The 13,620-nt window shown below is 52.4% G+C and overlaps 2 protein-coding genes across 3 annotated transcripts in view; both read right to left on the bottom strand.

Annotated features, from left to right (window-relative positions):
* Window positions 1-13,620, bottom strand: part of LOC127047949 (dimethylglycine dehydrogenase, mitochondrial) — a 105,997-nt gene that overhangs the window by 41,607 nt on the left and 50,770 nt on the right. For both annotated transcript variants that reach the window (XM_050946925.1, XM_050946924.1), the window contains exons 11-13: window positions 13,236-13,366; window positions 10,434-10,651; window positions 9,422-9,579 (exon numbers count right to left, since the gene is read on the bottom strand). In XM_050946925.1, the coding sequence (XP_050802882.1) occupies window positions 9,422-9,579; window positions 10,434-10,651; window positions 13,236-13,366 (507 nt within the window). The remainder of the gene's footprint in view (window positions 1-9,421; window positions 9,580-10,433; window positions 10,652-13,235; window positions 13,367-13,620) is intronic.
* Window positions 9,416-13,620, bottom strand: part of LOC127046578 (dimethylglycine dehydrogenase, mitochondrial-like) — a 30,053-nt gene continuing 25,848 nt past the window's right edge. The window contains exons 11-13 of the mRNA XM_050943748.1: window positions 13,236-13,366; window positions 10,434-10,651; window positions 9,416-9,579 (exon numbers count right to left, since the gene is read on the bottom strand). Of these exons, the coding sequence (XP_050799705.1) occupies window positions 9,416-9,579; window positions 10,434-10,651; window positions 13,236-13,366 (513 nt within the window). The remainder of the gene's footprint in view (window positions 9,580-10,433; window positions 10,652-13,235; window positions 13,367-13,620) is intronic.

Below are 13,620 nucleotides of genomic sequence, written 5' to 3'. Positions count from 1 at the left end.
GACCGACGCCACATGACCCGCCCCGCTCCCAGATTCAAGAAGGGGCGGTGGAAGGAGAACAGCAGCCCCTGAGGGGTCGGGACAGGAAAGAACTAGTGAATCCGCTCCCTGGGAGGTATCGCCAGGGGCGGCACTGGCATCACAGGAAGTGGGGGGGACAAGGACAGAGCCAACAGGAGTAGGGCGGGGATCAGGGAGAGAATCCGGGAAGGAGGTAGAGGCAGGATCCGGAGCCTCCATAGGTGAGACGCCAGAAGGTGGCTCCTCCTGGCCAGGCTCAAGGATCTGGGAAGTGGGCAGGGGACCCCTAATGATGCCGGGCTCAGCCACTGTGGCACGTGTGGCAGCCTCGGCATCCAGAGAGAGATGGTGGTCAATGGGGTCCCCGCTGAGGAAGGAGGGTGGGTCCTCCACACCCAAGAGGGACACCCCCTGGGAAGCGGGTCTCGGCAGTGGGGCACTGGCCGTCGCCCCAAGGGGCTCGGCAGCTGCCAACAGAGTGCCACCCGCAGCCGAGTCGAGGGAAGATTCCAGGGGACCCTCAGAGGTGGGAGCAGAAACAGCGGGTAGGGGAAGGGAACCCAGGGACAGGGGGGATGTAGTGAGGGCGCCCAGATCGAGGCCCGCCGGCAGAGGGTCATCCTCCCCCTGCGTGACCAGGGTCAAACCCAGGGCCTCGATTTCTGCGTAGATGGGAGGGAGATCACAGTCCACCACCCCAGGGCCCTCCCCGCCAGCACCCGAGGCGATACCCACCGCGGCGCTCTCAGAGACGCCAAGTGGGAAGGGGGCGAGAGAGGCTCCCTCAGGGGCATCCACGGGAAGGGACCCCGGAGGAGGGGCGGTGTCACCTTCCGGTGCTGCCACGGCATCCCCAGCCGGCACCACAAACTGGGAGTCATCGGGGGACAAGGCGGAAGACTCGACATCGGCGCCCCCCTTCCTGCTCTTCCGGGGGGCCTCCGAATCCGAAGGATGTAAAGAAACTCGAGCCTTCCGCTTGCCCCGCTTCCCCTGCACTAAGGACCAGCCCTCCATGGCAACATCCGGGGGCTGGCTAACAGGGGTCGGCTCGGGGGGCAAGGGCAATGGCTCAGGGACTCGAGGAGGCAGTGGTGGGACAGCAGAAACCGGGGAGGAGTACCCCTGGGACGAGCCCTCTCCCACGGCCGGCGGTAGCCCCGCCACACCCTCCTCCACAGAGGTGGATCGAGAAGGAGGAGGAGGGGCAGCTTCGGGTGCCGGGCAGCTAGGGGGACCGGCGATGACAGGGCCGGCGCCTTGCCGGGGCTCGGGGGTCCCGGACGCTCCTCCGTGCTGGGCCAAGGGACAGTCCCTCCGGACGTGCCCCATCGCCTGGCAGAGGTAGCACCGGGCCTCCCCCGTTGAGTAATGCACCCGGTAGTGGGCTCCCTGGTAAGGGATCAGAAAGGACCCCTCGAGCGCCTCTCCGCCACGCGCCGCCGGCGGCAGTTGAAGCTGCACTTGCCGGCGGAATGAGAGAACATGACGGAGGGCGGGGTCCTTGCAGCCCAAGGGGAGAGGGCTGATGACAGAGATGGGGCGTCGCAGGGCAGAAAGGGCGGGCAGCAGGGCGGCATTGGGCAGGAAGGGAGGGACGGAGGTCAAGATCAAGCGGACCCCGAGGTCTTCTAACGGCTCCAGGGGGACGAACACGCCCCCCACCGCCAGGCCCGTCTCTACCGCCTCCTGGGCGGCAGCCTCCGATGCCAGGAAGAAGACCACCTTCCTGTACATTTTGGAGGCCGCCACGATGGCCGTGGGCCCCACTACCCTGGCTAACGCCCGCACGTAGGTCTCCACGTGGGGCGAGGCGGGCACCAGGAGGCAACGGACGCCGTGCTTCCTGGTCAAAGTGGGAAAGGGGCCCCAGCCGCTGTAGATGGTGGCGGAAGTGGCGGGCGGAGGAGCAGCGGCAGGCGGGGGGGGCCGCTGCTACCTGGGCGTACGCCCTGGGGGCCGAGGGAGGGACACCTGCAGAGCTGGTGGAGGGAACAGCGGGGAGGGACGCCGCAGCCGGTAGCGGGGCTGCGGCAGCGGGGGCAGTCTCCGCCATGGAGGGCCTGGCCTTTCTAGCGGGGCCCTTACCCTTCTTCCCACCCCGACCCTTCCCACCGGCTGGGGGGGCTCCCCCCGAATCAGAAGGGGCGAGAGACGTGGCAGCAACGGAGGTCTCCCCAGTACTCGCTGCTGCCAGTGCCCCAGCAGGGGTGGTGGTAGGTGGATCAGCAGCGGCGGTCGAGGTAGAGGCTTGGGCAGTGGACACGGGGGCAGGTGGAGGAGGGGTAGTGGGAGCATTGCGAGGGGTCTCCCCCGCCGCATCCCCCGCCATAACGAGAGCGGGGAGGGGGACAAACAGCGAGGGGAGGGGAAGGAGAGGAGGCAGCCACCCTTCCCCGCTAGGCTGCAGGCAGGGGAGGAGGGCGCCAGAAGGGGAAGGCTAAAGGGGTGTAGGGAGCAACCAAGGACTACGGGTGGGATTGGTGCAGGGCACCAACGCAGAGGGGGGTTCTGGCTCCTCCAGTTGCACTAGGGGAGCGGGGGGGGCAACAGCAGAGGGGGGAGTGCAGTGAACAAGGGGAAACCAAATGGGGAAGGGCACAAGCGCCTGAGAGGGGGCGTGGGCGCATGAGGGGGAACCGATCAGGGCTGGGGGAACACAGGGTGGGGGGAAAGGGCGAGCTGAGATTGGGGTAGAGGGACCGCGGGGACAGCTACAGGGCTGGGGCAGAACTATCAGGCAGCAGAGGGAAATAGGTGGGGTGGACAAATGTGGCAAAGGGGAGGGTGTCAGTCCAGTATGAGGGGGGAGGTGGTGCATCCACAGGCACTTGTGCAAAAGTCAATGCTTGGCCGCTGCTGCTGCAGGCCCAAATGATGGAAGTAGGCTGGTGAGCCAGGCAAGCAGTTCAGTCCCAGAGGTAGGAGTCTGAAGCAGAAGGAAAACAGCCAGCAGGGGTGTTGAAGGGGGCAACACTGGTGGTGGGGGCGAAAGGGGACAGGGATGGACCAGGGGCAGGCTCCACACCACACTCCCGGTGCCCCAGCAGACACAGTCCAAACCCTCACCACAAGAGCACAGTTCGAAAAAGACTCAGTCCAGAAAAGCCCTCTGCACAGTGGTCTTCATACGGTCTCCAGCAGCGGGTAGTCCTCTTCTCCTTCCTCTCCTCCTCCGGGCACCAAGAGCTCCCCAGCAACAGCCACAGCAGCCACAGCAGCTCCAGGTGGTGATGGTCTGGTGTCCAGGCAGGAGGGACCCCACTCAGATGGTGTCCTCAGCAACAAGAGCTGGGATCCCTCACTCCCCTCCTCTCTGGGAAGCAGGCCAGCAGCCCATCCCGCTCAAGGGCTGTAGGTGGAGTAACAGCAGCAACCGAGGGGGGGGAATCCACTAGCCAGCCAGTAAGCAGATAGCAGAGAGAGGGATGGGTAGTGGTGTCTAGCCCAGCCAGAGGAGCAGCAGGAGCAGGAACAGCAGCAGGAACAGCAGTAGCAGCAGCCCTCTCCCTCCTTCCTCTACAGCAGAGCGGTAGAAGGGAAATACACTACCGGCCTCAGGAGAAGCAGGCTTCTGTTCCCTGAGTGATCAGAGCAGGGGCTGCACTAGAGTAATCAGGAACCTGCTAGAACCAGTTAAGGCAGACAGGCTGATTAGATCACCTGCAGCCAATCAAGGCAGGCTAATCAGGGCACCTGGGTTTAAAAAGGAGCTCACTCCAGTCTGGTGAGGTGGAGCCAGAGAAGAGGAAGTGCGTGTGAGAAGCTGGGAGCAAGAGGCGCAAGGAGCTGAGAGTGAGAGGGTGTGCTGCTGGAGGACTAAGGAGTACAAGCGTTATCAGACACCAGGAGGAAGGTCCTGTGGTGAGGATAAAGAAGGTGTTTGGAGGAGGCCATGGGGAAGTAGCCCAGGGAGTTGTAGCTGTCATGCAGCTATTACAAGAGGCACTATAGACAGCTGCAATCCTGGGCTGGAACCCGGAATAGAGGGCAGGCCCGGGTTCCCCCTAAACCTCCCAACTTCTGATCAGACACAGGAGGAATTGATCCAGACTGTGGGGAAGATCACTGAGGTGAGAAAATCTGTCAATAAGTGCAGGACCCACCAAGCTAGAGGAGGAACTTTGTCACAACTGGTGTCAGGGGTGGGATCTGGTGTGCACAGCGCGGCAGAAGAAGGAGGCTGATTTAAAAAAAAAAAAAAGAGAGAGTGTTGTTTTTTTTTCCACCACAATGGATGACTTAGTGCGGGCACTGATACAAGCTACAGCGGCCCAGCAGGAGGCTATCCGTGTTCAGGCAGGCACCCAACAGGAGGCAGTGCGGCTGCAGCAGGAGACTAATCGCCTGCTGATGGACCAGGCTTCTCAAGCTATGTTGCGGTAACTGGTAAACCAGGCAAATACCCTTACAGAGCTGAACCATGGCCATGATGAGATGCAGATCGTACGGGCCAGCCACTAGCTGCAGACAATGACGCGGGATGATGATGTAGAGGCATACCTTCTGGCCTTTGAGAGGACAGCCCTAAGGGAGGCCTGCCTTGAGATCAGTGGTCTGGCATCCTTGCCCCATTCCTCTGTGGGGAGGCCCAGAAGGCCTACTATGATCTGACTGAAGAGGCTGCAGCAGACTACCCCCAGCTGAAAGTAGAGATCCTGGCCAGATCTGGGGTAACAACTGCAGGCCCAGTGGTATCATGAGTGGAGGTACCAGGAAAACAAAACCCCGCGGTCCCAATTGTATGACCTCATCCATCTCGCACAAAAGTGGTTGCGAACGGAATCTTGGAGTCCGGAAGAGATACTAGTGGTTCTGGTCATCGACCGATACATGAGGGGACTACCGCCAGACCTTCGTGCTTGCGTAAGCCAGAAAGAACCCTCCACCTATGATGAGGTTGTTGCACTGGTAGAGTGGCGAAAAACAGCAAGGGAGCTGACCCGACCAGTTAAGGAAGAGGCACCCTGGGTTAAACTAGCGGCACCAAGCCCTAGAGCTCAGGTGACTGGGCAACCAGGAGATCACAGGTGGAAAAAGAGAGGAGCTGAAGGCCCACCAGAAGCCACAAAGAGTCGGAGGACTGAGAGAGAAGAGGATTGTGAAGTTAGACTGTCCAAACCAAGAGACCGGGGAATGCCCAAGGCCCCATACAGATGTTATGCCTGCAGGGAGTGGGGACATACAGCTGCACAGTGTCCCAATGCTGAGGAGCCTATGCAGTGTAACCTGGGGAACTGGGCAGACTTATGCTCCCTAATCCACCATGTGGGGGTCTCACTAACTCAAAATATGTACACCAGACCAGTAAAGCTAAATGGGGTAGAGACCACGGCACTGGTTGATTCAGGGAATGCTATCACGCTTGTCTTGGGGAAGCTCATGAACTGCAGTCAGCTGCCACGGGCTAAGCGTACGGGGATAACATGAGTCCATGAGACAGCTGGTTATTACCCCACTATCCCAGTAGAAATCGAGATTCAGGGGAACACTACTGAGGTAGCAGCAGGCATAGTCCTTAAACTCCCATACCTGGTGCTCACAGGGAGGGATTTCCCAGGGTTTGGAGACTTACTCTCAGTAGGAGGATTGGAGAAAGAGGGGAACCCTGAAGTTAGTGAGGCATCCACAGTAGACTGTCAACCCCAGTGTTCTCTGAAATATCCCCAGATTTATTTTCCATTCCCAGACAGGGTAGAAAGTCGTAAAAGGAAAGGAGGGCAGCGAAGGCCTTGGGAACCCGAATACTGACCCAAAGCCAGAGGGTCACTCTCGCAGGTGGGCGGACCCGAGCAGCCGAAAAGGAGGCCACCCAGGAGGGAGAAGCACTCGAGTCTGACCCCCACCCTAATGCTTCTGAACCAGTAGAGGCAACAGAGACTGGGCCCCTAGATCCTGGGCAGAGTAGCCCCGGAAGAGGAAATTTTGGACAGGACCAGGCTGAAGACCCAAGGTACGACAACATTAGAAAGGAAGTGACTGAAATAGATGGGGTCCCCGTGGAAGGGAAAACTCAGGGACCAGGACCGTACTTCATAATGAAGAAGAATCTCTTATACCGGGTGGCACCAGTACAGGGGCAGAAGGTACAGCAGATCCTAATACCTCAAAAACACCAGAACGCTATATTAAGTCTTGCTCATAGTCATCTTTTTGGGGGGCACTTGGGGGTAGAGAAGACCCTGGCATGAGTCCTACGACGGTTCTTCTGGCCCGGAGTACATGAAGAAGTGCGGAGGTACTGTGCATCCTGCCCAGAGTGTCAGCTGCACAGTCCCCGTCTCCACCTGAGGGCAACTTTAGTACCCCTTCCCATAACAGAAGTTCCCTTTGAGTGAATAGCCATGGACCTAGTGGGACCCCTGGAGAAGACGGCTCGGGGCCACCAATATATACTTGTTGTTTTGGACTATGCTACTCGCTACCCAGAAGCCGTCCCCATGCGGAACACAGCCTCTAAAACGATAACCAAAGAGCTGGTGGGGATCTTTGCCCAAGTGGGGCTACCAAAGGAGATATTAACAGACCAAGGAACCCCATTTATGTCAAAACTAACGAAGGACCTCTGTAGGCTGCTCCATATACATACCCTGAGAACTTCAGTCTACCATCCGCAGATTGATGGGTTGGTAGAAAGGTTTAACCGAACCCTCAAGGCTATGATACGGAAGGAGGTAAGTCAGGACGGGAAGGATTGGGACACCCTACTACCCTATCTTATGTTTGCTGTCTGGGAGGTACCTCAGGCCTCAGCTGGGTTTTTCCCCCTTCAAGTTATTATACAGGTGTCACATCCGTGGCATACTAGATATTGCCAAAGAGATCTGGGAAGAGGAACCCAATGAGGAGAGAAATATAATAGAACATGTAATACAGATGCGAGACTGGATAGCCCGGGTCACCCCTATTGTACGGGAATATTTGGAAAAGGCACAGGAGGCCCAGAGAACCCATTACAATCGCCCAGGCAAAAGTCCGACAGTTCCGATCAGGTGATGGCGTTGGTACCCATGGCAGAAAGCAAGCTTCTGGCCCAATGGCAGGGACCCTATGAGGTGGTTGAACCCGTGGGGGGAGTAACCTACAAGGTGTGGCAGCCAGGATGCTGAAAACAAGAACAGATTTATCACATCAACCTTCTGAAAACCTGGCATGCACAAGAGGCGTGCATAACTGTCCAAAAAGACCTAACCCAGGAAAACAAGCTTTCCAAACAGGTGAGAGTGTCTCCTGATTTAACACCAGACCAGAAGAATGAGGTGTCTGAGATGATCTTCCGGAACCAAGATGTGTTCTCAATAAAACCGGGTCAAACAACCGAGACATATCACCACATCATCACGAACCCTGGGGCCAGAATAACAATGAGGCCCTATTGGGTGCTAGCGGCCAAAAGGGAGGAAATAAAAGCAGAAGTAAAAAAAATGCTGGAGTTGGGGATCATTGAAGAATCCCACAGTCAATGGTCCAGCCCAATCGTGCTGGTGCCCAAACCTGATGACACCACAAGGTTTTGCAATGACTTCTGGCGACCAAACGAAGTATCCCAGTTTGATGCATACCCCATAGCTCGCATAGATGAGCTAGTGGACCGTCTGGGTAATGCCTGGTATTTGACTACTCTAGACTTGACAAAGGGGTACTGGAAGATTCCCCTTGCGGAAGACGCAAAGGAAAAGACTGCGTTCTCTACACCAGAGGGTCTTTTCAATATACTGTCCTCCCTTTTGGACTACATTGGGCCCCAGCTACTTTCCAGCGCCTCATGGACAAGCTATTACGCCCACACGACAGTTATGCTGCTGCCTACTTGGACGATGTGGTCATTCATACCCCAGACTGGGAAACCTACCTAGAGAAGGTGGAGGCAGTCCTTGATACCGTCAGGCAAGCTGGCCTTACAGCAAACCCTGCCAAGTGCGCTGTAGGGTTTACAGAGGCCAAATATCTTGGCTACATTGTGGGAAAAGGTCAGGTAAAACCCCAAGTGAACAAGTTGGAGGCCATCCAAAATTGGCCCCAACCGCATCGCAAGAAACAAGTCCGGGCATTCCTAGGAGTAGTGAGGTATTACCGACAATTTATCCCTCACTTTGCCACAAGGGCAAGCCCCTTGACAGACCTAGTGAAAGCCCGTGGACCTGATCTGGAGATCAGGAGATGGAGATGGTCTGACGCAGCAGAGGAAGCATTCACAGACCTACGGACTGTCCTCTGCAGTAACCCTGTACTGATAGCCCCTGATTTCTCCAAGGAATTTATCCTGCAGACAGATGCATCGGAAGTAGGATTGGGGGCCGTTCTATCACAGATGGTCGGGGAAGACGAACACCCAATTCTCTACCTCAGTAGGAAACTCCTTCCGAGAGAACAAAAATATGCAGTGGTGGAGAGAGAGTGCCTTGCCATAAAATGGGCCATGGAAGCATTGCGCTACTACTTGCTCGGGCGCAGATTTGTCCTCGTGACTGACCATGCCCCTCTTCAATGGATGCAGCGGAACAAGGAGAAGAACAGAAGGGTGACCAGGTGGTTCTTATCCCTCCAACCTTTCCAGTTCCGTGTGCAACACAGAGCAGGGAGCCGTCACGGCAATGCTGATGGCTTGTCACGTGTGCACTGTCTGGCTTCCCAAGCTGCCCAACCGCTTGGTGTTGAGCAGGGGGGAGGGATATGTGACAGACCCAGACCAGTGGGGTACAGGAGTCTGGTAGAGGGCAAATATACTGGTCACTGAATGAGTAGTTTTCTGTTCCCTGAGTGACCAGAGCAGGGGCTGCACTAGAGTAATCAGGAACCTGCTAGAACCAATTAAAGCAAACAGGCTGATTAGATCACCTGCAGCCAATCAAGGCAGGCTAATCAGGGCACCTGGGTTTAAAAAGGAGCTCACTCCAGTCTGGTGAGGGGGAGCCAGAGGAGAGGAAGTGTGTGTGAGGAGCTGGGAGCAAGAAGCATGAGGAGCTGGGAGCAAGAAGCACAAGGAGCTGGGAGTGAGAGGGTGTGCTGCTGGAAGACTAAGGAGTACAAGTGTTATCAGACACCAGGAGGAAGGTCCTGTGGTGAGGATAAAGAAGGTGTTTGGACGAGGCCACGGGGAAGTAGCCCAGGGAGGTGTAACTGTCATGCAGCTGTTACAAGAGGCACTATAGACAGCTGCAATCCATAGGGCCCTGGGCTGGAACCCAGAGTAGAGGGCAGGCCCGGGTTCCCCCTAAACCTTCCAACTCCTGATCAGACACAGGAGGAGCTGATCCAGACTGTGGGGAAGATAACTGAGGTGAGAAAATCTGCCAATAAGTGCAGGACCCACCAAGGTAGAGGAGGAACTTGGTCACACTAGCTGCAACTAAAACATGTATAAAAAAAAATCAAATGGTAAAAGTAACTGTTTTCAAACCTCTGCTCCCCAGGCCCGGAAAGCTTTTTCCAGCCTTAAGGCATTCAGAGCATAAGTTCCAAAGTCATCGATTCCTTCTTCCTGGCCTGCTTCCATGATAACATTGTACAGAGTTGCAGAATCTTCTTTTCTGTGGTAGAGTTCCCAACCCAGTTCACCTGTTATAAAACCAAAGTTAACAGACTAATCAAATCTAGAATTAAATAATCCCAATATATTTAATGCTAGCATTATTACTCCAGAGAGAAGTGCTATGAAAATTAGGGCTAAATTTCCCTATTACACAGAACTCACTAGAAAGAGAGTGCAGAAATTTCCCTTCCCCACAGGAGCTCCTGAAAGAATTGTACCTCAGTACATAAACTATGGCACTATTACTTTAATTTAAATTGATGATCCAAACCTGGGAAATAAACGATTCAGTAAGAAGAGGACAGGAAAGAAGGCCAAAATCAGAGATGATGTTTAAGGAACATATAAATTATCAATTGGTAAATCACTCAAGTCTAAGTCTACACTGGTGTAATACATAAACTGGAAGATGTCAGTTACACCAATATGGACTGCCTCGGACTGAGCTCTGAATTTGGCCCAGTATGGTAGAGATGCACATAGAGACAAATTAAAATAAAAAGTGACTGGCATAGAAAAAAGGGGAAATAATAAAAACTTAGCACCTATACTTTCTGTTTTCAAGGCACTTTACAGATACTAATTTAGTAGTAATTAAGAATCATTCCTTAACACTGGTTTCCTGCCAAAGATCACAGTTTTCGAAACTGGCCTTTAGTTCTGTAAAAAAAGAAAAATACATGTGGAGTCTGATAGATCTTGGAAATCTTAGTTCCTGACCAGAAAATGTTTGACAATCAATGTACCGTTTCTCTCTCACTTATGTTTGTTTATAATTTCAAACACATAATCAGTTTCATTTCTCAACATAATTTTAGTCATACCAGTTGTTTTCCTGGCTGTCCGATTATTTTGATAGTCTGTTTTCCCTACCTCTTACCTGAATAGGATATCCTAATAGCAGTAGCAGCAATATCAGAAAGTTTAATATGTCTGGACTGAAGAAATTTAAATGCAGAATCGCTAAGATCCTCAATGGTCAGTTTCTGGAGAACCTTTCGTGCAAATGGACCTGCTATGCCAAGTACTCCCATCTCATCTGTAATGTTTTTAATCTCAACATTGTAGCCACCCTTCAGTGCCTCCTCTTCTATCCATCTGCAAGTGAAGGACAAGAGTTTTATTAACATTCTCATTCAAGGTAATTATTTTAGCATTTGTTCCTGGGGCCATTGTTCATAGATTTATTGTAACATTCAAAGTAAGTGTTCTGTATGGTGATGATAATTAAAACTTGTGTATCTTGTGATAGTGCCTCGAGGCCCCAACCAAAGATTGGCGCTCTACTGTGCTAGGCGATGTACACACAGAAAAATGAAGAGCCCAAATAGCTTACCATATAAGTATTCAGCAGCGCTTCAGAAGACAAACAATATGGAAGTCATGAGTACGAGGCAGCCGCCAGAAATATTGACCAAACTATCTGCTTTAACCCATTAACCTGGCAATTACTAACATTTATTTATTACTAATAACGATGGGCCAAATCCTAAGTCCTATTCCCTGGGAGGGGAGCTCCACACCAACCTGACTGAGCCTGAGGATAATCAGGGCAGTGTGAAAGAGGGCCTAGTGCTCAGCAACTCCACCATCATGACCTGTGGAAGCCATAAAAAGAATAAAGTGTTCATGCAAATGAGGAGCTTCTGAAACTGCTACTGCTGCTGCTGTTGCTTTGCAGACAAGAGCCTTCTGCTCTTGCTCCTGTTGCTTCCACTGCTATGATAATAGCTGGAGCAGTAAGGCTGCTGTTCTTACTCCTGAGCAGCAACAACTAAAAGGAGATTCTGGATCTACTTCTTGTACCACATTTCATCAGATTCTCTCTTCCAGACCCAGTTCTTCCCTTCTGGGACACAAATAGTCCCAAAATAACCAGAAAGCCTATTTGCTTTGAACAGCACAACCCACATTCTCCTGTTTTCAGGGCAGTCTCTTCCCCTGGGTATGGCTACACTTACAGCTGTACAGCGCTGGGAGTTAAACCTGTCTTTGTACAGCTGAGTAAGGAAAGCGCTGCAGTCTGTCCACACTGACAGCTACCAGCGCACTGCCGTGGCTGCATTTGCAGCATCTGCAGTGGCATTGGGAGCGGTGCATTATGGGCAGCTATCCCAGTGTTCAAGTGGCTGCAACGTGCTTTTCAAAAGGGGTGGGGTGGGGTGGAGTGTGACAGGGACTGTGGGGGAGAGAGTGAGTGGATTTTTGGAGCTGACATTGTGTCAGCACCCTGCTTGCAAGTTCCGACTCCCTCCCCCACCCTTCTCTCGGGTTTGTTTTTTTCCTCACAGACCAGATAAGCAGCCACTCCGAAATGGACCCCCCCCCCGCCCGCCCGCAAGGCTGCTTCTCTCCTCAAGCCCCCTCCCTCCCCCTCTCTTCAAGCAAACACTAGCTGTAGGCATTCCAAAGGGAGCCCCTCCGCCTCTGCTCATTCACAGCAAACAGAGGACCCTCCCCGCCCGCCCGCAGGGCTGCTTCTCTCCTCAAGCCTCCTCTCTCCCCCCTCTTCAAGCAAACACTAGCTGTAGGCGTTCCAAAGGGAGCCCCCCCTGCCTCTGCTCATTCACAGCAAACAGTAGCTGTGTTTGTTTTTTTGATAAGCAGCTCTGGGAGCCTGGAGTTCACAACAAAACAAAGAGCGGGACCTTCATTTAAAAGGATTATGGGAAGCTTCTGGAGGTCAGTTACAGCGTACGAAGATTATTCACTGTTTACACTGGCGCAGCAGCGCTATACTCTTTATTCCTCTCAGGGAGGTAGAGTACAAGCAGCGCTGTAGCAACGGAGATACAGTCTGTATGTGCCTTGCCAGTGTGGACGGGGAGTGAGTTACAGCGCTATAAAGCCACCAACAGTGCTGAACCTCTCAAGTGTAGCCAAGGCCCCTGTCTACTTCCCCCTTCTTCCATTTCTTCCTCACTATATGAAGCAGCTGTGTCTGGCAGGCCCTCTACCCTTTCCTCTCTGATCCCTGAGTCTACAGAAAAGCACAGGAAAGGAAGGAATTTTATGAGTATGATTCTTTCCAGGCCCCCTCAACCCTCTTGAGACCCAATTGCAGTGCATATTTCATCACAAAGGCAGGTTAATAATAGGTGTAAAATACGTTTTCTTATATGTAGGATAAGTGCAATAATTGAGGCAGTTTAGTACAGAGCTAGAGAAGGAGAGGTTTTAAAAGGGGAAACAGTGGTCCCAGAATAGAGGGTTGAAAGTATCATAGGACTTAAAATGGATATGTCTTTAGATTCAGAATGTGCGTAACCACAGAGGCAACAAAGAAGAGCAAGCAGTAAACACAGTGAGATATCTCTTAAAACAGATACACATTCCTGACATAATCATACACTGTAGATTCCTCAGATTATTTAAATTGTTAGTGAAAAGTTCAGTCTTAACTCTTAACAACAAAGTCTCTCAAAAAGTTCACAAAATAAATAAAGAAGGCTGTATTCAAAATCTTACAGTATATAGTCGGATAAGTTTTCTTAAGAAATCCCAAGGCATAGTTGGGGGACAAAACAAGGCTGTTGAAGTTCTTTGCAAATAAATACATTGACCCGCTTTTGCCACCCTTATTCAAGTTTAGTTCATAAATACGCAAGTATTCCCACTGATTCCAATGGAACAATTCACAGAATAAGGCATCCCTCACAGATGTATCTATATACACACTTACCTCAGATCATGGAGCTCTGACCCAGAACCAGTTACCAGCAAAAACTCCCCTGGAGATAGGTGAGAGACGGTTAGCTCAGCATAGACTTGGCCTCTCGGTGTTAACATGTGACTTATATTTGTAGCACCCACCTACAAAGCGGAACATATAATCATTTCATTTCCAAAATAAATTCTTTGAGCTCTTGCAGGTCCTTAGTGTAAAATGTGAAAACGAAATGCTTGTGTTTATACAAAAATCTTTAACCATATCTCTTATATTAGAAAGTATGAGTCTCTCTTTCTCTTTCTTCTGTTTTTAACCTCATTAGTAGAAGATTAATATCCTACTGCTCAGGATTTTGATTTATAATGGAAATTTCACATTTTTCATATGAAAGAAATTA

This window comes from Gopherus flavomarginatus, chromosome 3, assembly GCF_025201925.1.
Source record: "Gopherus flavomarginatus isolate rGopFla2 chromosome 3, rGopFla2.mat.asm, whole genome shotgun sequence".
Lineage (NCBI taxonomy): Eukaryota > Metazoa > Chordata > Testudines > Testudinidae > Gopherus > Gopherus flavomarginatus.
Note: the sequence above shows the minus strand (reverse complement) of the source record. Positions and strands in the feature narration are given on the sequence as shown.